Source organism: Gymnodraco acuticeps, unplaced genomic scaffold, assembly GCF_902827175.1.
Source record: "Gymnodraco acuticeps unplaced genomic scaffold, fGymAcu1.1, whole genome shotgun sequence".
NCBI lineage: Eukaryota > Metazoa > Chordata > Actinopteri > Perciformes > Bathydraconidae > Gymnodraco > Gymnodraco acuticeps.
This window is the reverse complement of record NW_022990484.1, coordinates 647,971-672,205: the sequence shown is the minus strand read 5'-3', so window position 1 is coordinate 672,205 and position 24,235 is coordinate 647,971. Positions and strand designations below refer to the sequence as shown.

Sequence of the window (24,235 nt, the reverse complement as noted above, 5' to 3'; positions counted from 1 at the left end):
CTTCCAAATGTTGAAAACAAGTTGTTTTTTCATTATGGTCCTTCGCCATACGAGATTAAGATTGATAGTTTGAATATTTGTTGGTACTCTTTTGTCATATGGATTGTTTTTGAGGCCACTACCAAACAACTCGTACTCTGTTGTTTATGTATGATGGTACATAAGAGTGAGTTAATGGTGTAGTATATTACATGATTAATTCAATTTTATGTTCTGATGACCTGTTGAAATTGACAGATCTTGAATGGTTTGCGAGGTGACTTCATATCGTAGGCATACACTCATTTAATGTTGTTTTCAAAATGTGTTGACATTATGTTGATGCTGGGTAAAACGTATAGAGGAGATAGATAGATGGAGAAAAAGGATGCCGTCTTGATGCCAACCTTAATTCCCCTGAAGATCAGATGTTGTAACTTGTGATTACGGCTCATTGATGAGACTTTCTGATGTTCTCTGCATTGTAAATCTGCTGCCTCTCATTCAGTTAGACTGAATAAGTGGGCTTGAGTTGTGGCTCAAAAGACTGCAATGAGTAGGAAATAACTATGAAATAATCGGTGTTTTTCTGAACTGGAAGAGCAGAGTTCAGATAATGTTACCTGCAAGTGCAGAAAACTTTATTCTTGAGAAGGTATTAAATGATAACAAGTTTGAGAGTGTATTGCTCAAAGATATAGAGAACATTGACTCGAAGCACCTATTCTGCTCACAATGAAATAAAGCCTCAGGAGTTTAAAAAAACAACCTTAAATCAGTGAATTGCATTTTATTTTTTTATCTGGCAGCAAGTAAAAAATCTTATTTCTTTTTTTGGCAGTACTTTAGTTGCTTTTGGTTTAAAAGCAATATATCAGTATGCACTCTTGAACAGAACCCTGCTTTCAATAGGTATTGAGGTAAAACAAATATTGAATAAGGTGGCAAAAAGTGTACAATTTCAAACAAATGTATTCAAAGACTTTGGTCTTGTTACGAAATAATTTAGATCACCAATACATACGAGCCCTGATCTCAACATGTTGCTACCCTGTTGCAAGTGGCTCCTGGTGCTGTTGAATATCTCAGTATTACGATTACTGAGAGGCCGGTGCAATCCCTCGCAGAGTACAGAAGTACATTCTGCTCTCCTGATGGCTTCCTGGTCCAGAGTGGGGACAGCCGTATCGATTCTGTCCCATTGTTAATCCATTATCAGGCCTCCAGGAAGCCTGTGGTTATCTGATTTCCCTTCCTATAAGCAGGTCGCAAAACAGCCACAAAACTTTGCAATTATAATAAGATGGTTCCTCAATCAGTGTTTTCCCAGTAGTTTTACCTCATGATACTCCCACAGCAATATAATCAACGCGTTCCGCCATAAATACATTTATACACACATAGGAGAGCGGGTGTTGTTGAACACAAAGCAGAGCGGTGAGTACTCGTGTTGTCCTGAAGCCGGCTGTCTTAATAACACTAAGTCTAGTAATTGCTTTATAATGACACTGCCTTCTCTTTGTATTTCTTTGACGAGGCACTTTTCACATATAGCTCGGGGTATTTCCCTGGAGAGTGTATCCAAACCAAGAAATCAAAGTGACCGAGCCTTCATGAATGGAGATTCTGTTCTTCTTAGAAAGCACTATATACTTCATAAAGAAAATATTCAGTTAAATTCAGTTTAAGGATAAGTTCAAGATTTTGGGGAAATTGGCTCATTGGCTTTATTTCAAAGAGGATTTTTTTTCTCTGCTTAGTTACAGATAGAACACAAATCTTTGTCACAAACGTGGTATTAGTCGTATACGTTTTTGGCGAAAATTGTGGCAACTTGTATCAAGCAACCATTGTGTTTAAGGTTGCATTTTTGAAATTGGTTTAGCCTCATATTTTGCTCGTAAGGTTCTCCAAATTGAATCAGAATCGGTTTTATTACCGAGTAGGGTTACACATACGAAAGACACAGAAAGAAGAAATATCACCATTCTGATACTGATATTTGACACTTCAAAATTACATGGTAACGTAATTATTTTTGTTACACTTTCAGAGTAATACACTTTGTTAATGATGAACTATAACAAGTTGGAATAAAGACAATATTGTGTCCATAGGCTATAACAGTTTTATTTCTCTCATGGATCACCAGCTCTGTGAGTCTGCAGTGAAATCTAGTCAATGTGGAATATTGTTTCTTTTTCTTTTACACCATGTCAAAATGCCTACTGTATGTCAACACCTATTACTTTTATTATCACACCATGTCTATATCCCTTTGTAAAAGCCTGCATCTAAATATATTGGTTCCATTTCTTCATGAGCGTGCCTTGCAAACTGTTGCAGATGCCATCTCGCTGCGTAGGTCCATCGTTCAAAATCTGTTTGTTGAGGTGGCATGCTGTGATTACTCCCACTCATCCTCGCTCGTGTGAAGTGAAAGGAGAAGAGATGGGAGATTTAAGTCTTTAAAACATTGCAGTTCAAACCAATTGACATTTGAATGAAAGCAGCACTGAGCTCCTGGTAGTCTTAAAACAATAGAAACATAATTGTGCTACAGTAATGATGGGTTTACAGTACTGTCAGTTCTTACTCTTTCTTTGTGTACTGTATGTTAACCGGTACTTTATTCCGTTTTTCAGGTTAAAGTCAATTTAGTTTGTATTTATTTTTAGCTCACAGCTTCAAAAGGAACCAGTTATTCTATTCCATTAACGTGTCCATTATAAGCAGCTCTGATAGGTAGTGACGCACTTTCTAAAAGCATCCCTGTTTGAATGAATTACAGAAATAGGTCCTTCACTGAAGCGATAGCCAGACTGACAAAGAGGCTTGAAGTTGAGTTCTCAAGAATTACTGCTATTTCTAATACTGCATGAACACCGTTGTAAAAAAGTATTGGTGAAGAAAAAGCCATTCATCTCTGAAGTGCGATACGTAATTATATACTGTTCAATGTCGCTCTGAGAGAGAACAACTCGAGGCCTGCAGGGTGCGTTCACACGCTCCTGGGATGGTTTAACTACCCTCGTTGGGAATTAATGCAATTTTTGTGCTTTCATGAGCGTTGAGTCTTAATGTGGAAACATGGACACTCCAAAGATTATGCGTTGTGTTTTATGCTCAGAGCAACTCACAACACATTTATAGCTGTTTTGCAGTTGCTTTCCGAGTTAAGGGTTTTTTCACATGAAACAGGAACTCATATTTCCATATATATTAAATGTAAATATCTTGGTTGGACATGAGCAACGTTATTCATGTTTACGTTACTCGCCAGTATTCATTCAACGTAACATTTTAGAGTCATTGCATTTGTAAACTGAGTCAATTTAGTTTAAACTTGCAATATGTCAAATATTTAAGGTATACACAGTAAGAAGCAGTGATCCCTGTGTGATTGATAGGCGTTAGCCAGTTAGCATTTGTTAGCAGTACTGTAATTTATAATTGATTTATTGCTAGATATATTCTTATCCGGGGAATAACTAGCTTAGCTTAGCATTACGATGCACAGAAAGCAGCTGACCTCACCCTTTTAAAAGTTGAAAAATCCACCTAACAACCTTTTACTTACGAAACTTTCTTAATACAGCGTTGTGTCATGTTTGTATAATTTTACCTTTGTCAACTGCCAGTCTACGGATTCTCTACATTTTTAGGCTTTATGCTAAGCTAAGCTAACCATCTTGTGGCCGTACGTAGCTATTTACCATACCATATTTATCATGCAGACATGAGAGTGGTATATCTTTCTCAACTAACTTGTGTCAACAAAGAAAAATATGTTTATTTGCCAAAATGTAACACTATTCTTTTAAAGACAGACATGTACATTTGAATGTATGTTTGAAGATTAACCCTAAACATTAAAACAATCATAGTGACAAGTAAATTGTTAGAATAAGTACAGCAATGCACAGGGAAAGATAAAAAAGACACTGTGAATGATCCGTAGTTCACAGGAGAGCAGCTACCACATGAGATGAGTAAACCTGTCTTGCATATTAATCAGACAAAAGTGCAAACACACTGAAGCGTTCCAACCGAATTAGTATCCTCGTAATATTGTCAGATTTTAACAGTATAACAAGCAGTGCTTGAATTGGAATGAAAAAGGTGCCAGTACTCTAAAATCAGCAACTTTTTCAAGTCAATATACAGTCTTATATATACAGCCCACAAACAAGAATTTGGCTACTATAATGCTGGTGGGTTTGTCTCTTTACTACTGTATATTTTAGAAAGGTTCACTGTACTTAACATTTTTTATGATAGGCAGCGGATATGGCTAAAGCTCAGTAAGGTCAATATTAACTGAAAATATAGCAATCAAAGTCTAGATCTTCTGCTGAAGACACATGAAGCAGAGACCTTTCAGGTGAGAGCCCCTCTGGTGGTGTTCAACATTAATGACAAGGAAACAAAGCTCTGGTCAGAAGCATTTTTTATAAAAAGCTTTAACAAAATTAAGTATTTCTGTACATTTTGAATGCAATCTAACTTTCCAACTCAGAAAACGAAAAACGAAAAAGTGCCAAAAGTCTTCTCACATGGCTGAGCTGCTTTGCAATATACTTCACCACTGAAGAATACAAATATGTATAAAGTAAACTATGATGCAATCTAACTTTCCAACTCAGAAAAATGATAAAGAGCATGAACAACATGTAAAAACAAATGCAAAATTTGCACAATCTAAAATGAGAAACTGTAACTGCAAGTAACAAAGTCTGAGCCATGGTAAAGAGTTACATTGAACACCAAGCTGATCAGATAACTCCCTGGTTGGTCTGAAGTCCTTCTATCTCCAGGATCTGTACAAATCGGCACATTATGCCAAAAGTCTTCTCACTGGGTGAGCTGCTTTGCAATATACTTCACATTGTTAGAAAAGGCTCCAGAAGGCCTTGGGGACATCAGTATCAGGGGCTGGAGCTGGACAGGCTCTTTCATCAGCACTTCTCCTTCCCTTTGCCAGCCAGGACCTCACATACTGTTCCGGATTGAACTGTCCTAGTGATGGTCCATTACATTTAATGAAAACCAGGCTGGACAGTCGGCTGACAGAGAGAGCATTCCTTTTTGCAGTAAGGATATCGTTCATGCAGCTGAATGCCCGCTCACACTCACTAGTGGAGACAGCGATGGTTCGGACTGCTTTCAGTAGAGGCTCCATGGCAGCAGGTGTACGGGATGCCCTGGTTTCCTTGTATTCGCGAAAGCCCTGAACAGTCTCTCTTCTGTCCACTTTCAGCACTTCGCACAAACGTAGCACCTCTATGTCCCCATACTGTACGTCTAACTCCTCTTCAGGCCAACTTCCAGGATGGATAACTTTCATGTCCTGGATTAGCTGATTGTCCCGGGCCTCCCGGCCATGTAATGGGATTTATCTTGTGCTGACATGAGAGGAGGTTGTGGAAGTCATTCTGTGTCTCAGATTCTCTACCATACTGCGGAAAAACTGACCTGCATGAATCTGTACAAGCCTGCCATTCTCACGCAGGGCAACACCCTTGAAGGACTTCTCAGCTAGAGCTGTATGAACTGTAGTCATGTGTGGGCCAGGCATGGTGACCATGGATTCAAAAACTCGTATTTCTCGAGTTAAGAGCCTATCTGCTGTAGGCAGTGTCATCTCTCTTTTTTGGAGTTGCCGAGAGAGGTCGCTGAGCTCTGTGAGCGCATCGTACATCAGTCCCAGATTGCTGACAAACGTTGCAGATGTGAGCACATCATCCAGGCCCTTGTACTTTGCTCTGTCTCTGGAATCCCTGCTCGTGTCGTTTGCAGCATTTGTGAAGTGATCATGAAGCACTCGGTAGTTTTCCCAGACTGCTCTGACGCTCCTTTCACTTGAAGCTACCCAGCGGATGGACAAAACACGCCCTATCACCAGGAGACGCTGTCCGACTGCTTGCGCACACTGCGCTAACTGCCTCTGATTTTTGGGGGAGGCATGGAACAAGGAATAGAGTTTGTCAAAAAAGATCTGGAAATGATTGAGCCCTGAGACCTCCTTGACCACATCCCCAACTGCCAGCTCTAGACGATGCCACACAAACAGGCTTGGGAATTTACTACACAACTGGGTAGCAATGCCTGTTCTCTTCCCTAGCATGACTGAAGCCCCATCACATGCAAAAGAAACGAAACACTGACCTAAAAAGTCCTCGTTAAAATCTCTTCCAAGACACTCCATTAACGCCTTTGTGATGTCATCAGCCGTTGTTCCATCCAACTCGATCAGCTCCCAAAAAAACGTTTCGGGCTCAGCATCAGCTAATGCTGAGCGTAGACACACAACAAGCACCGTTTTACCACTAATAGTGGTAGATTCATCGACCAAAACACAGAGTTTTCTTTGGTTTTCTGTAATGTCTTTTGCCATTTTTTTCTTCAGCTCATGAGCTATGTGGTCGATGATTTCGCCACAGGTTTTATTGGAGTGCAAAACCCTGCCCACGTTCAGCCCATTCAGTTTCTGTACATTCAAATCAATTGGCATGTCTGTGAATGGCCGGCTATCTTTGCCAATTTTATATGCCGTTCGAAAAACTCTGATAGTGGTGTCTAATTCAGATTTATGCATAGACTGCACTTGATGTTGAATAGTTTCACGTGAAGCAGATGTAAGGATGTCAGCAGCTTTTACATGGGCTTGTGATTCTTTATGTTCTTTGATTTTTTTTCTCAGGCTAGCTTGTTGTTTGCCCTTGTCAACACCGAAATGAGACACTGCACACTCACCCCATTCAGTTGACAGTTTCAGTCCTTGTCCAGTGTGTATTCCCAAAGATTTGACATCTCTGCATATCCGACATCCTAGCTTCTTATCTTTAAGAAGGAGCCATGCATTGGTCTTGCAAAAATATTGCACCTGGTCCGTTGTCCAGCAGTCAGGTGCATCGCTTTGCCCGGTGTTGGTGGTGGCAGTTGCGCCAGCAGCAGCTAACGTTAGAGGCTCTGGAGGAGGCGGCGGAGCTAGTGCTAATGCTAATGCACTAGAACTTGGAGCAGGAGGATCAACCAAAGAAAGCTCCCCATCAGACACAATTTCCAACACAGGCACAGCATTCTCTGTATTTGAAGTTTCTTCCGGCGACAACCGCTGTCTTTTTGCACTTTTATTAATCCACGCTAACATTTTAGAAATGCTAATTTGTGACGTGACTTGCTTTCCTTCTCTCGGGGGCGTGCCTGCTCTGTTCTATCACTCTACATAGCCACCCACTGGGGGGGAGTTGCACTGCATAAACACAACACACGTGCATCTAGGTATGTAAATTGTAAAGCATTAAAACATGGTTTTACTAACAGTTTTCAGTATGTTGTTACTTCGGCATTATTATTATTATTATTTTGAAACGTGTATTACTATTAAATCACGGTCAAATAGGTTAATTTTGACATAGTCGTTTCCACCACAGTATTTACATGGAGAAGATAAGCCCCGCCCCCTCTCCAGCACGTTATGTTTGAATGACAGGAGTAAACAGCTGACAGCCGCTGTGAAACTCCAGCGGTTAGAGCGATGAGAATGTCCGTTCGGCACCTCATGACGCATCTACTGAGTACCGGGCGGCTGTATATATATATATATGGATGTATAATAAGAACGGCGGGAGAGTGTTGAGTACTGGCACGGTGCATGAGTACCGGAGTACCGCCAGCATGCCGGTACTGAGCAAGAAGTGCCGGTACTCCATGGGTCAGAACCAGAAGTGCCGGTACTGCGTACCGGTGAGTACCGGCCCAATTCCAGCACTGATAACAAGCCAATGACAGAGTATTCAGAGATAATCACAGTTGCTGAGAAATGGTTATCTTTTTCACAACTCACACCTCTGAAACCTTGTGACTCATCTCCAAAATGTCAAGTCTGTGTGTGTGTGTGAAGAGTGTTTCAATGAATTCTGCTTTGAGTAGCTAATCCAAGGCCATGTTGTCTGCTCTGCACAGATGTGCCAGGATCCACTTGCAATGAAGTGAAGGCAACAGAGAAAGAAGTGCCTGACAAAGATATCAGCTTTTCTCCAATTTGTAACCCAATAAAACTCTTACTTTATTTGGGCATTAATGAAATAACTATATTTGACACCTGATATCAAGTAATAATCAGCTGTCCCACAGCAGAACAGGATGAATATAATACCAAAACTATGTAGACATCCTTAAATTAAAGCAGACAAAAACTCCACTGGACTGACAGATAAAAGTGTGTTTTCCTGTGCTGGTCACATACTGTGAGTGTGTGTCAGATTTAATGTAATTCAGACCTCAGACCTCTGCCTGGCCCTGCGTGTTGATGCAGTTTCACACCCTGTCTGACCTCAGCACATTTATATATGATGACACAGACTGGACTTCCTCATTTCAGGTTGTCAGGGTCTTGCTTCAGGGGGTACTAAGTGCTACATGCCCCACTTTGTAGCATAAATATGTGCATTACCTCGTGTTCGGATCGCCATGTGTCACTCATTTGGAATTATATAATATATTTAACGTGCTATTTTTTGTGTCGAAGTTGAGCAGAAAAGTACATATTGTTTCAATTTGTTTTAGTATAATGTTTATTTGTTCTTGCAGTTTAAGAAATGATTTGGTTACAGGCCAATAGGGCCACAAAGGCCTTCTCTGCTGGCCTAAACACTATCAAAATCACTGACTAAACTTAATATACTTTTTTTTATAACATGTATTTCATTTTTTTTCAATAGTCTATTCTCTGCATTTCATAGCTTTTCTCTGTGTTGCACTTGGTTGGGCTTTGTCTAGTAATGTTTGTTTGTTTGAGCTTTTATCCAATCATTTAAATCAGAATGTCTTGTTTTGGTGATTTTTTACCAGATTCTTCCATTCCAAGTTATTATCTTTTAAGCAATAACTTAATACTCTCTTACTTAAAGGTGGGGTAGGTAATTTTGGAGAAACCAGCTCGAGTGCGCTAGAATTTGAAAATACACAACCGGAAAAAATCTGCCACTTCCTTACAGAGCCCCTCCTCCAACACACACGAACGCACACATGACCAATGAGGGCACAAGATAAGTTTGTGCACAGATGGAAGGCTGACAGGCAGGTAGGCCATCCAGTTATGAGGGGTAGGGGTAGGGTTAGGGTTAGGGTAATGTTGTGAATCGAGTGGCCCATGGTGGTGGTGGGGTTATGGTATGGGCAGGCGTATGTTATGGACGACGAACACAGGCCATTCGATTCACAACATTACCCATTATCTCGGCAAAGGAGAAGTGCTCACAATCACAGATTTTTTCAGATTTGTGAACAATATTTGAGAGAAATGGTTATTTTGTGTATATAGAAAATGTTTTAGATCTTTGAGTTCATCTCATGAAAAATGGGAGCAAAAACAAAAGTGTTGCGTTTATATTTTGTTCAGTGTACATCCAAATCTGACTTTTCACAAATTCAGATCTCTCTTCAATCGGAATTTAATATCTTACAGGACTGGCTATCACACAATAAACTACTGCTCAACAAAACAAAATCTTATACCATGGTCTTTGGTACCAGGCAGAAGCTCAAATCTAAACCTAATGTAGTAATAAAATGTAAGGATGGCACTTCTCTGCATAAAGTTGATAGCTTTAAATATCTTGGTGTATGGCTAGACTCTGAACTTTCATTTAAACTACATATAAAGCATGTAATACAAAAAGTCAATTACGGAATCGGTATCTTACACCGCTCTCGCAATTGTTTTACGCTCAGTGTCCGAAAAAGAATTGCTTCTCAACTTATTCTTCCGATTATGGACTATTGTGATGTTGTCTACCAAAATGCACATAAATCAGATCTTGCTCCACTCAACATAGCCTACAATACACTATGCAGATTTGTTCTTGGTTGTCCTTTTCGTACACATCACTACACAATGTATAACCAACTTAAATGGCCTTCATTAAATATAAGAAGACACATGCATTGGCTTCAGCTGATATTTAAATGCATTTATCTTAACTATCCCCCTTATTTAAAGCAGTATTTTGTACCCTACTCGCCAAATCATCAAGTTAGACATTCTGTCCAGATTTATTTCTCTGTCCCCTCTGCAAAAAAAATCGATTGGCAGAAGAGCGTTCATTTTCAAAGCCCCAACTGACTGGAATACTTTACCTGCTGCTATTAGATCTCTTGCATCATTGGGTATATTTAAACATGCATTGTTATCTCACTTTCAACTGGTCTGCACTTGTTATTGATTAAACTGATTTGCTCGACTGTCTCTCAAATTGTAATGATTGTATGTATTACTTGAATTTTAATTAAAGGCCCTGTCACACTGTCCCGAAATTGACACCCGATGGACACACGAATATGGAATTGTGAATTTCGCACGATGATGGCCCCGAACCACACACGAAGGCAACATTTACATTACATTTAAGACATACAACTGCAATGAAAGTACCAAAAACAATTATGTTACAGTACTATGATACTGTACTGATATCTTCAGACTTTGTTCTTTACTTTATCCGTCGTTATATGTAGAAAATATTACGTTTTCTCCGTAATGTTGTTTCCATAACAACAACAACTTCCTGTCAACTCTCCTTCAAAATAATATATTATATCCTTTTTAGTTTCACAGAACACAAATTGGGTTATTTACATAATATATTTACATGATTTTGTTGTGCAATAAAACAACCCGATGGACACACGATAAAGGAAATGTTCAAATTCGGCTGTGATCGTAGCAACATCGGGCCATTCGTGAGGGCATCTTAAGCCATCGTATGACCGCCGGTGGAGTTTCTCAGGCTCCGGCAGCAACTTTGTGAGCGGTGGCAAAATCTTTGGCATGCCAAAAAATTGCCGAAGGACCTTGCGAAGGTTCATTTTCGTGTTGAATTTGTGTGTCAATTGTGCCCTTCGTAAGGCCATCGTGAGGGCATCTTGTTATCATCGGTGCCATCGGGCATTCACCCCGATCAGAGTGAGGGTGAATGCACCGATGATAACACGAAGATGACACGATTTGACAAGATGTCCTCACGAGTGCCTTACGAAGTTGCCGCTCACTAAGTTGCTGCCGGAGCCTGAGAAACTCCACCGGCGGTCATACGATGGCTTAGATGCCCTCACGAATGGCCCGATGTTGCTACGATCACAGCCGAATTTGAACATTTCCTTTATCGTGTGTCCATCGGGTGTCAATTTCGGGACAGTGTGACAGGGCCTTTACAGACTGTACGTGGTTTGTCTTGTGTGTCATGTTTTGCTTTTTGTCTTTTTGTTTATGTATGTCTGTAAATTGTTGCTATTGTCGGGACCCCCTTGAAAACGAGATGGTGCATCTCAAGGGGTTTATCCCAATACATAAAATGTCTATATATATATTCATTGCTATCGGGATGTTAAGAGCATTCCATGGAATATAACAACAAGTGTATCTCGAGCCGGTTTCTCAAACTTACCTACCTCACCTTTAATACTCTTCTCATCTTACACTTAGCACATTTCAACAAGTTGACATGCATTTCTCCGCATAAAATGAATGTCTAATTTAATGTGGGGAAACTACTGAAATAAACAATATGTCCAATCAACACATACTGTGAAGCAAAGCTTAAAAACAACAGCAGGATGTCACTCAAACCCACCGTCACTTTTCTGATTTGTCACCAGGCTCCAACTCAAATCCCTTTTCCGAAAGTCATAACTTATTCTCCTAAAATCAGCGAGTCATTTTAAGGATAATTTGTGTCGTGCTGTGTTGAGTCACGCTGCATCACACAGCGCCCACTGTGATAACTGTTGTGCATTTTGAAGCAATTCTTCTTCTTCTGTCCCCCTGCCAACACAGAGCATGTGATGAAGACCAAAACAGGGTGAGGGTCAAATGGGGTCAAGTGGGACATGGTAACGGTAAAGAATAGAGAGGTAAAGCTAGTACGATCATCATGTTTAGCAATCAGCGCCCCCTTCCCTCTAAACAAAGGACAAATCAATAGATGCTACAGACAAACTAAAGCGTACGTGCCGAGTAATGATGTCACTAATTGGATTATTGTTGTTGAACTCTCTCTCAGCCACTTCACACTTTCTATTGTTTCCCTCCTCAGGAGATGAGCATCCAATTATCAAGCTGAGGTGTTTGGCTGGACACTCATTGTTGAAAACAAAGCACATTTGGTGCATTACATAACTCACACCAAACATTTCTTATAATTCTTGCTGCAGTATGACGAATTTAAATAAAGCTCAAATATGTCACTTGCTTGAGCTCAATTAATATTTGACTCTCTGATCATCCGTCCTAAAGCTATGAGTGCATGACTACAGATTAGTGGTGCAGTCTGCAGCAGATTAACACATGACGGAGAATGAGAGGGTGAATTTGTTCTGTGATCACATCCAATGACCTTTATGTTGTCCAGTCAAAGTGCTCCACCAACTGAAAGACTAGGACAACCCTTTGAGATGCACTGTCTGTCTGTGAACTTGTTAGGCCCAAAATGAAATACAGAGTTGAATCCCAGAACGAGATGTTTGTTAGAGGGTCTTGATACATTTGTAATCAGTGAATGTAAGTTAAATGCCTGTGTCCTTGTTCGAAATATTTGTCCTTGTTGATGTTGCAAATGGAGCTGCATTGATCCGAGAAAAATGTCCGCCCTGAGCTGAAAAAGTACTAGTGTATTGTGTAATTTTATCAGAGTATCGTGGTATCGTAGTATCAGAATATCGTAGTGTCAGACTATCGTAGTATCAGAATATCGTGGTATCATAGTGTCAGATTACCGTAGTATCAGAGTATCATGGTATCATAGTGTCAGATTATCGTAGTATCAGAGTATCGTGGTATCGTAGCATCAGAATATCGTAGTGTCAGACTATCGTAGTATCAGAGTATCGTGGTATCGTAGCATCAGAATATCAGAGTATCGTGGTATCGTAATATCATTCCATAGTTTTTTCAGAGTATGCTAGTATCATAGTATCAGAATATCGTAATAAAGTAGTACCTATTATAGTAGTATTAAAGTATAGTAAAGGCTTCTAGGACTAATACACAACATTTAGCTCCCAGAAAGTCTTCACAAATATTGTTACTGTTTCCTTTTCCACTTTGTTACAAAGTGTTAATCATTTCTGGGTCTATGGAGACAAGTTTGTGGTCTTTAGCTTTCATAGAATCTGAAATGAACTTAACCTTTATCGAGATTTTCAGACACACTCATGATGTTGATCCAATTAGTGAGAAAAAGAGAGAAACATGTTTGCGAAGGCATCTCTGAACATTCAGCGAGAGAAAAACACTCATCAGGGTGTCAATGAACATATTGAGAGAGCTAATGTAGCGTTGCTGATGTATGGTGTGTGTGTGTGTGTGTGTGTGTGTGTGTGTGTTTCCAGTCTCCGACATATTAAGCATCGTGCAGAGACAATGATTGTGTGTTAGTATCCTCAGTCGTCCTTAAACCAAAGACTATAATGTAATTGGCAGATTGGAACAAACTATTATCAGCATATTAGCACGCTTGTGAGTGAAAGGACAACAAAAATAAAGAAGTCATCAAGCGGTGGAACAGCTGCAGCCCAATAAAAGCTGTATGTGGAGAAAAAACAACACGATTAGAGCCTCTCCTCTTGACTGCAGGAGGCTCTCTGCGCTTTAGTGTGAGACATTAGGGTCGTAATTGAGTTGCGGCGGACAAGGCCAACGACCAGAGCAGAAAGGTCAGCGGCTCGAGATTATTGGGTTGCCGTTTGGAAATGCTACTAAACCCTGCAGGCTTTGATCATTTGCAACAAATCTCTTCCGACAGATAAAGCGATCAGATGCTATTTGTGGAAGCATAACATTTACTTAGAAGCCGTGAGGTTGTAGGTTCAGCATCAGTGCGCCGGATACACATCGTGAAGCCAGACTCAACACTTGTGACGTCACGTACTGACCCAGTCTCCTTCGATGTAAAGATTAATAACAGTAACACACACAGTCTTAACATTTATTATATTAATGTACCTTCTTTAGGCGACCAAATACCCTACAATAACTAACTCTGCCAGAGATCACCTGCAAAACATTTTTGCCGTGATCTAATTTACGGCCGTGCACTACAAAGAACGAGGATTGATTTTTGAACATGAGCAACAGAACAGCATGAATAACAATATCATGCTGTGCAGACAACAAGGACAATTAGCAGATTGATATTCAGCGGGAAAATGAATTGCTTCTTTGATTAAATGTTGGAGGAATTCAATTAACCTCCTCGGGCAAAACAGACATGAGGCAGAGGGGGGGGGGGTTGTCAGGCAACAGCTGTTGTTGTTATTTACATGTCACAATCGATATTCCCTTCAATTTACTTCAAGTCGTTTGACAATGTTTCTTTTGTGTGACACCCTGCATGTTGCATTTGGATCATTTCATGTTTTTAAATCAAATAATAGGAAACCAGTATGGTTAGTGGGATATTTAAAAAGCAGTCAGTCGAAGCTGCCACTTGAGTAGCGACTGTAGATAAAAGCCACATTCAAATAAATGAATGAAACAGCCAAGTCATTAGGTCTGCTTCATGATATTATTCATCAAAAATCTCATTGTTATCTGATCGTTAAACATTGACTTTCTTGCAGTTTTGTTTAAAGTAAATGTCTCACCTTTAGTGTCACTATTATAGTTAATTAAATGAGTTGTTTATGCTTTTATTTTGAAGGCAGCTTTGGGCACTGGGTGATTAGGTAGTAATTGGAAACAGGTGGAGGTGGGATTGGCGCACCAGAAATGATATTTGTTTTTCTTAGTAAGGAGGGCCTCAGGACAAGAGAACAGGTAGAGGATGTTTATCATTGTACTTTACTATTTGTAATAAACTGCACAAAACAATATTCTTGCCACGGAAAATGGGTTATAACCTGCATAAGATTCAAGATCTGGTGCCACAGAGTCAGTTTGATTTTAGTTTTTGCCGCTATATCCATTGGGTAAACAATGTATAAAAGCGTTCAACCTTTCAATATCGTCACAATATCGATGTTGATCAAGTATTTGGTTAAAAAGTATCGCCATATTTGCTAAATTCCTTATAGCCCATGCCCTAGTTTAAGAGGTGGGTGTTGCTGATGTATACAGTTCAGAGTGGACAGTATAGCATGAGGCATTGTGGGTACAGTTCCATAAAGCTGACTAATGTACGGCTCTCTGCACTGAGCTGCAGTTTGGTCTGAACACACAGTGAAGCTTATCAGCGCCTCTCTGATTGGTTTGGAAGTTCTGAGAGTTACTTTGGATTCAGTTTTTCCTTTAAAAACAGAAAATCATCTGCTCACATGACCTAAAGAAATCCTGTTCTCTCTGCTGCGGTTTGAGCAGATTGTTATTGTGTCTGTAGACTCAAATAATGACCCCCCTCCTCATCCTGTAAAGACTCCATTTTGCCGTAATGACGTGAAATAAGAGACGGGGGTTACTGCAGGAGGGGAGTAAATTGTGAAATGATGGTCAATGGAGAGCTGAGGCTGAACAAACAATAATGTATTTAATGTTCCAGGAGAATTATGAATGCACTCTGTGGCAGGAGTTGGCTGTCTGGCTTTAAAGTGCTGTTGCTGAAAATAATCCTTTCTCCTGCTTCCTGCATAATTTATTAAATGTAGACTTCATTTCTTCTGACTCTATGAAAAGGATCGAAAGGCGGAGGGCGGGAAACGACCTTGAATTAATTATTTAACGGCTCGCGTTGCTTGAATTTGTTTTCTGACAAGTAAGTCAAAGATTGACAAAGCAAATCAGACAGTTTGATTTGCAAGCAGCCATTACTTATTCAAGAGGGGTAATTTTTCTAAGGGGAAAAGTACATTTCAGATATTTGAACAAATGCCGAGTGCAGAACGGAATGACCCGGCACGGATCCTTACTCTGTGACACAATACACATGAATCTGAATACAGAGGCTTTTTACAGTTGTATAAGGACAGTCAGACGTGTTTATATGCTACTAAGCTTAGATTGTAGCAAGTTTTTTAGGGGCAAAAGGCTGCTCTCAAGTTAGTAATAATGATGATTTCGATTTTTATAGCGCCTTTCAAGAACCCGAAGGACGCTTTACAATGGGAGATAGAATAAGTAGGGACAATAAGGCTTGTCAGATTGAGTTTAAAGTCAAGTTTTTTGAAGACAAATTGGTGATAATGTCCCAAAATTGATAAAATTCGACCTTATGTCAAGCTCATGTCAAACATACGTTTTGAATATTGTCAAATCAAGTCTCTTAAGTCTTATTCGGTGCCATTTGTAGCGTCCACATTACGATTTCACAAGAAATGCTTCTCTATAGACATCTACTGAGAAAAGTATTTCTGCGTGTATAGATAAAAAACTCATATAAATATATCATTAGTTTTGCGTTGGCATTCCCTGGATGTTCAGAAAGATGCCTGTGCTGCAGCTTAATGGACTTTAACGCCCTCTCGTTGCTCTGCCATCTTGTTCTGTTTCTAAGGCGTCCCAGCTTGCTGCGTTCAGCAAACAGGTTGCTCCTCATCCAAATAAAAAATGAATAATCACCAGCCTGGTTGTGGGGGCATGCTCCATGATAGCTACATTTTAGACTCTAAACTAAAGCATGTTTAGCATTTTACATCTCGAGTCAGTCAAGACTAATCCAAGCAAGACATGCAGGTCATGTAAAAAAGGCAAGCTTTAGGACTTGTCACATGTATTTGTAAAATGAATGCGCCTTTTTATCCTGGGTTTGAGTCTACAGTTGATAAAAACACAGGTCCTGATCTAGGCCTGTGGTACATTCACTGTCGGTCGGCACAGTGGGAGATATTGGTCCTCCTACAAGAACTAAACTGCATCACAATCAGGGTCTGCACTTACACACAAGCTGTCTGTGGATCTGCATAGTTCAATTAAATACTGCCAACAGTTCGTCGATGGCATTAACATAATTTATTTGTATCAATATTTGACCAAAGACACGGCCAATTACGCTTCACTCCTCTGCTGTCTGCGGTTAAGGAATAGGCCTACATAAGTTTCCTGGACACGCTCCACTGACCTGTCTTCGGTTCCAGGTCAGAGGAGTGGAGGTCCGAGTGTGAGGGACTGTGAGACGACGAGTCAACGCGCATCATGTCTCTGAGAGCTGGCAGACGACACATCATGAGTGAGACAATTAGTATGAATAGGTCCTGTGAGGGGGCTTTTCATTTGGACCCTTTACAGCCTGATCTGAAACACACTGTGAAAGTAATGTGCTGTGTTTCTCTTCCAGAGCTATAAGATGGGGCTTCTGGATCCTTCCTGCAGACACAGAGTCTCCACTGGCCTGCATGGTCCTGATCCACTGTCCATACAGAGACGTATACTGTACGTTATTATTATTTTTTTATTATACTAAATAATACATCTATTTCTAATAGAAATGTGAAATGAATGCATAGATTACAGTGACCGGTATAATAGCTGTGGTGCTGTGGAGGTGAATGAAAAAGCTTCATCGTGTGGAATGAAAAGACACACACCAGTTTATAGGCTGCCTTTTATCATATTGTTTCCAACTGTACATGGGGGGGAAAACTGAATGCTCACATCAAAGCAGTTTGATATAAATAATATACAAGAAAAATAGTATTCTAAGAAAGATATAGCACCTCAAGAGGAAGGCACTGTCCTTGAACTCTTTTCTGTACATTATGTCTTTACATGTATATCTTATGACAATCCACATCACCAAAATAGAAAGATGTATTTACAGATATCAAAACAGCGTGTCATCAGAGAAGACTAACATAAATCTACAAAACACTTTCTATATAGCTTTTTTTTCTTTCAGCAAAATGCCTATGTGCACACACAAAAGTAGGAATAATAATAATATGATGTAAAACCACATAAGTGAGTAAAAAAAAGTTATTTCAAAATACATCAAATGAGTTATAACTTTGACAGATAATGGCAGTGAGAGACAGAATGTGTTCTGGGATGCATCTGTAGTAAAGGGATTCCACCGGCCTCTCGTTTCCAGAGTAAGTCCTACTCCATATGAAGTGTGAAGCACGGAGAAACCGCAGCATTGAGATTCTGTTCTTATGATAAAAACACTAATCGGTTGTTTGCACCCAGGCAGCAGTAAAAAGTCACCGTGCACAATGTGTTATGCAGATGCACGAATATGTGATCTGGGTTAACTTACACCACCCTGCCGCCTTCTAACAAATGCAGACAAAACCAGCGTGTTATTAGGGATGTCCTGAGTGCGCTAGGAATTATGGGGGCTGGTGACTCAGCTTATAAGGCACATCTCCCCCCCCGAGGCTCCGGGAGCATCATAATGCCGTCCAATGAGATGCTGAGGCCACAAAGAGGACATATTGAAAAGTTGCTCCTTGTGTTGTGACGGCTGATTGTAGGGAAATGGACCGTGTACATTATGTGAGGAGTGGATGAAACACAGAGTACATTTCCACAGTAAACCTCTGAGGATCTCGGCTGCACACAGAGATTCTTCCTGCAGTCTTTACAGTGTGATGTGGGATGCTGGTCTCCTGCTGGGACCCTCAGCTGAGTGATGGAGACCTCAGTGAGGGGTCCCCTTCCTCCGGAGCTCCAGAGTGAGCAGACCCTCCTCCCGGCCCAGAGCGTGCTGCACCCCCACCCTGTGAGCCGTCTCTGTGGCCGTGATGTCGATCTGAGCGTACTTGCTGGAGCTCTTTCCTTTCAACACACAACACAGAGATTCTTTTGACTTCAAGTGAGAGACAGGAAGTGTAACATTTAAATGTTCAGCACTGAGGACATTCAACACTTTGCCTTTTGACTTGCTACAAGGCAAGACAGTACTTTTCAGCACACGGCAACCCAAAGTGCTTTACAAAATAAAATAAGACATTTATGAATAAATACAGTGGAAGCACATTATAAAAAGGCATTTCAAAAGCAAAGATAATAAAATAAACACAACTGGTATAAAATACATGGATAAAAGCCATACTGCAGTTTGAATATGAACAACTCATCCAAATGCAGCGTCAAAAAGATACGTTTTTAATCTGGATTTCAAAGTATTAACAGTTGCAGCGGACCTGCAGGATTCAGGGAGTTTGTTCCAGATGGTCGGGGCATACAAACTAAACGCTGCTTCTCCTTGTTTAGTTCTGACTCTTGTAGCAGAGAGCAGACCCGTCCCAGAAGACCTGAGACTCCTGGATGGTTCATACTTTTGCAGGAGATCGTCAATATCATTTGGTCCTAAACCATTCAGTGCTTTATAAACCAGCAGCAGTATTTTGAAATCTATTCTTTGACACACAGGAAGCCAGTGTAAAGACTTCAGAACAGGAGTGATGTGATCCACTTTCTTAGTGTTAGTGAGGACTCGAGCAGCAGCGTTCTGAATTAGCTGCAGCTTCCTAATAGATTTTTTAGTGAGACCTGTGAAGACACCATTACAGTAGTCGAGTCTACTGAAGATAAAAGCATGGACAAGTTTTTCCAAATCCTACTGTGACATTAGTCTAAAACAGGGGTGGGGAACCTTTTTCCTCTCAAGGGCCATTTCAATTTTTACAATATCCTCAGAGGGCCGTACAAATTATTGACCTCTGCTTAAAAAAAACTAAAATCACAGTCCATTCATTTCATTCTGTGCAAAGAAAAAGCAACCTCTTAATCCAGATATCTCACCATGACTCGCGTATGCATGCACGTGCACGGTGTGGCATGACCACCCAAACAGAAAGATATGGACACAAGATGTGTGCAAATGTATTTAGTTTCCTATCCATGTGAACATGATTTAAGTGGGGGGGGGGGGAACTAACCTCCTCTAGGGGGGTCCGGGGGGCATGCTCCCCCAGGAAGATTTTTTTTTAAATGTTGAAGTTAAAAGCATCAATCTGGTGCACTTTGAGAGCAACATGAAGAGATCTATGGAAACATCTCTCAACACCCAGATGAAACAGACCTGTAAGCAGATTAATTTTTCTTTATGGATATTTTACAAATCACTCCCCTTTCAAACTGTATTCTTGTTTATTAATAACAACTTTTTTTTACTGTCATATAGTATTTACCAGTTTACTTTATTCTCTTATTTTTCTATAACTATAATGATCATATAAAGATGTGCCTTTACCTCACTGGTTGTAGAAAAAGCTTCTTATATTCGTTAGCATAGCTAGCTAACCAGATGCTAATAACAACAAAGTTATTGACTGTATGATCTGTATGACAGATGAACAGATCGCCACTGGGCTTTCAACTAAAGACACAGCCACGCAGAAACTGCGTCATGTGTACGGCTCCTTATCGGTACTGCAATATCTGAAGTGGCGTTCTGGTGCTCTCCGTCAGAACTGCACCCCTGTCAATCGAGACATAATCGTGATGACACGTTAGGCTCGTGTTGTGTTCAAGGACCCTGACCGTGGCCAGGAAAAACAGGCACTCGCTTGTTTAATTTTTTTGCGGTCTAGATTTCTTACATTTTTTTCTTTTTTGCGTGTGTTTATAAATTACCTCGAGGGCCGTACCAAATTGTCTCGCGGGCCGTATACGGCCCGGAGGCCGGAGGTTCCCCACCCCTGGTCTAAAAGATATGTTCTTCAGGGCCCAGGCTATCAAAACTTTTAATCTCAATCAGGTCCGATCAGATTTTGAAATCCCATTTTTTGTGATCCAGGATCAGACAAGTTGGCCACATTTTGTCCCTGTAGTTCAAAGCAGTTCAGGATAGGATCACCCTGCTGATCCAGATTACGATTTTTCAAGATGACTAGATCCTGAATATCAGTGCTTTAATCCTACCGATCTCCATCTAGTGGACATGAAAAATAATACAAGGAAGACAAGAGACCACATTGCAGAGACATCTATTGTCTGCAATTACTTTTGAAAGGTGATGACAGATGGTGGACAGTTTTTTTGTTGAAGATATTTTTTCTTTAATCTAAATTACATTTGTGATTGAAAATCTTTGTTGTGATACTTTTATGAGCATAAACATTTATGTCATCAACATTTGGTTCAAAACAAAATTGGCCAACACAAACGTGAGCAAAAAATGAAGAATGATTTGCCATGAAGGCTAAAAATTGTGTATTATTTCAGTTAAACTTTGCCATCTTATTTATATTGAAACATATTTTTAAATAAATGGTACAGTACATTTTGCTCTGGTAATCCACTGGAAATCCACCCCTCTGGTGGGATCAGGATAATCCAGTTTTTTGGGATCAAACTGATCCCAATCCTGTGTTGTCGGTTTGAACTACCCATTTTGAAGATTTGATCCAGATTAAAGCTTGGATTGGATTTCCTGATCTGATCGGATATCAAAGTGATCCTAATCCTGTTTTTTGGTTTTGAACTCCCCAAAATCCAAATCTGATCTGATCAGATAGGGATTAAAAGTTTTGAACTCCTGGGCCCTGGTGATAGTATGCAGACTTAATAACTGTTTTAATGTGACTGTTGAAATTCAGGTCTGAGTCCATCACTACACCCACTGTAGATTTCTGGCTTTATTCGTTGTTTTCAAGTGTGCCGAGTCCGACTGAAGCTCTGCGATGACTTTTAATCGTTCCTCCTTTGCTCCAAAAACAATAATCTCAGTTTGTTCAATTGGAGAAAGTTCCTACTTCCTGCACAACAAAGCGAGCTGGAATAATGATAGTGGATTGACACAGAATTAGCATTTTAGTCGGAGCTTTTCATTTGGACCCTTTACAGCCTGATCTGTGAAAATAATGTCCTCTGTGTTTCTCTTCCAAAGCGTTCTCTGCCAAGCTAGGGCTCCAAGATCCTTTGGACGATTCAACAGACAAACATTTACGTTTTCTCTGCCCTGTGACTCTGCAGTCAGACTCACATACTGTGAGAGGATCTGGCTCATCATGGTGGAGCAACATGAGGAAACTACAATTATATCTAAACCTCTCCACCAGCGCCACTCTAAGCCTAACGGCCCGTCTACACTACAGGCGTCGAAAAAGCTTGAAGCTGGGCGTGTCTGAAGCTTGGCGATTTTTTGCGAGCAACGCGACCAACAACCAATCACATGAATCTCCCGCCCCCGACATACAAAGCAATAGCAATGTTAAAACGAAGTAAACTGGATATAAAATCCCCAAACAGGCGAAAACCTACCAGTTTCACCCACTGTCTCTGCCACCTCCCTCCATGCCTCGCTCCTCCGGTTTGTATCCCGGTAGATGAACAGAGACTGATCATACAGCACCGGGTGATTCACTACCGCTATAATGAATTTTCCCTCCATTTTTTTGAATATGAGGAAATGACCTGCGTAGTCTCTCCCAGCATACACGCGGTTTGATTGGCTAGCACTTGTACTGGCAGATTTGCATAAACGGGATTTCATTGGCTGACGCCAGCTTCGAGCAAGCATCGAGCCTCAAAAGTTGAACATTGTTCAACTTTTGACGCCGATAGACGCTCGCGATGCTTGCAACGCCTTGCCATGCTCCCCACAATGCAGTTCGGCGAAGTTTGAAAATATCCTACGTCACCCCATTCAAATGAATGGGCGAAGCGTTGAAAGCATTTTTTGACGCCTGTAGTGTAGACGGGCCGTAACAGAGTTGTGTTTGATTCCACAGGTGATCCATGTCCAGAATCCAACAAAGGGACCAGGAAAAGTCAGCGGGGTGAAGCTCGTCATGATGTCAGTGCTAAGGTGAAGGGACTCAGTCTAATATGGCCACTAAGGGGTATGAAACTTCATTAATTAAAAGGAACAACAAAGAGTTAAATATGAAAGCCTTTAAACACATTTTACGATTCTTTTTTCTTACCCAAAGAGGAATGAATGCATTTAAAGAGACATACATACTGAATGATCTTTAAATTGTTAATTTAGTTTTGGGAAATACTCTAAGAGCTCAATGTGAAATTGAGTCCAATCATGTTACAAATGAAGCTACAGCTATATAAAGTATGCTAAGCTTATCACAAAGACAGGACACAGCTACATGTATCACTCACTAAATGTGACCCGTTTGTTTAATAAGTAATACAATCTAAATGTACACATTTAGGCAACTTTTCTGTTATTTTGGAACTTAGAAAATGAGCCCGTCTCTCAGAGATGAAAGTGGCTGTAGCTTCAGATTTAGCATACAGAAACAAGTGATATCTTTGCATGCAATCCTCATGTAAGGAAACAGATAAGAATATTGCCATCATTTTTATTGACAATATTGTTGATAATCAATAACTCGTTTCTTCCAGTAGTTCTATATTTGGGTAAATGGGTTTTACCTTCCTACAAGTAAATGCTTGCTGTATTTCTAAATCTTCAATAACAATAAACAGAATATATTTTGGTTTTGGACAGTTGTTCGAGCAAAAAGAGGCTTTTGAAATCTTTACCTCGTACTCTTGGAATGAAAATCTGTGTTACTATTTACTGACATTCTTTAGCTAAAAAATAAATCATTAGTCAGTGCAATCGTAACCCTCACCATTTAAAAAGGATAAAGCACATTCTTGTGAGGTGAGAGAAAAATAAATCCAATTCCGAGAACTGATGACAGATAGAACAAATGTTCAGAGAGACGTGTTTTACAGTCTCATAAAGTGGAGGAAATCAAAACCAGCTCCTAACAACGCATTCATATTCCCTGGAGGAGGGTCCCATTCGAGCTGTGATCTGAATGCCCTGTGACCCCCCCCCCCGTGATATATTAATGTGGCCGCATGCTGGGATATAAACTATACTGCCGACATCAGACATTAACTCCTCTCAGAGCTCCTTGTCCTTCTGAGGCAGCGACCTGTATGTCAATTAGCGCTCTGCGGCGTCTCCATGGCGAGGACTCAGCTGTCTTTCAGCTCCACTCCTTTAACGCTGAACGAGTGAAATGGAATTACCCAACAATCGTGTTATCTCGAGCGACTTTCTGACATGGATAGCGTCGCAGATCAGGAACATGAGACGGACGGAGACAGGGGCCACGGCTGGGGCCCCTTTACTTTAGTTTGAATCGACTCAGGATGTGGACTTTCTTCAAGTTCAAACCTTTGCATTCAAAGGTCTTCCTGCATCTAATCCATTTAAGGTTCTCATTAAATATTCTCATGAATCTTTTACGATGTTCTAATGGCAATCTGGATTTGCATTAACAGGCCTTCATGATTTCATAGTTTATGATGATTGACATTTACAGCGTGTCCATCGGCTCTGCTGTTTTACAGTGCAGTGTAGCAGGATTTAATAAACGTGTCTTATAGAAGGAGTATAAG

General features: G+C 40.4%; 1 protein-coding gene across 1 annotated transcript in view; it reads right to left on the bottom strand.

The window, feature by feature from the left end:
• Positions 1-17,496: 17,496 nt before the first annotated feature.
• The window catches only part of LOC117552759 (protein Dok-7-like), a 45,081-nt gene continuing 38,342 nt past the window's right edge, over positions 17,497-24,235 (bottom strand). Inside the window, 1 exon segment of the mRNA XM_034226372.1 lies at positions 17,497-18,688. Within this exon segment, the coding sequence (XP_034082263.1) occupies positions 18,552-18,688 (137 nt within the window). The 3' untranslated portion in view covers positions 17,497-18,551.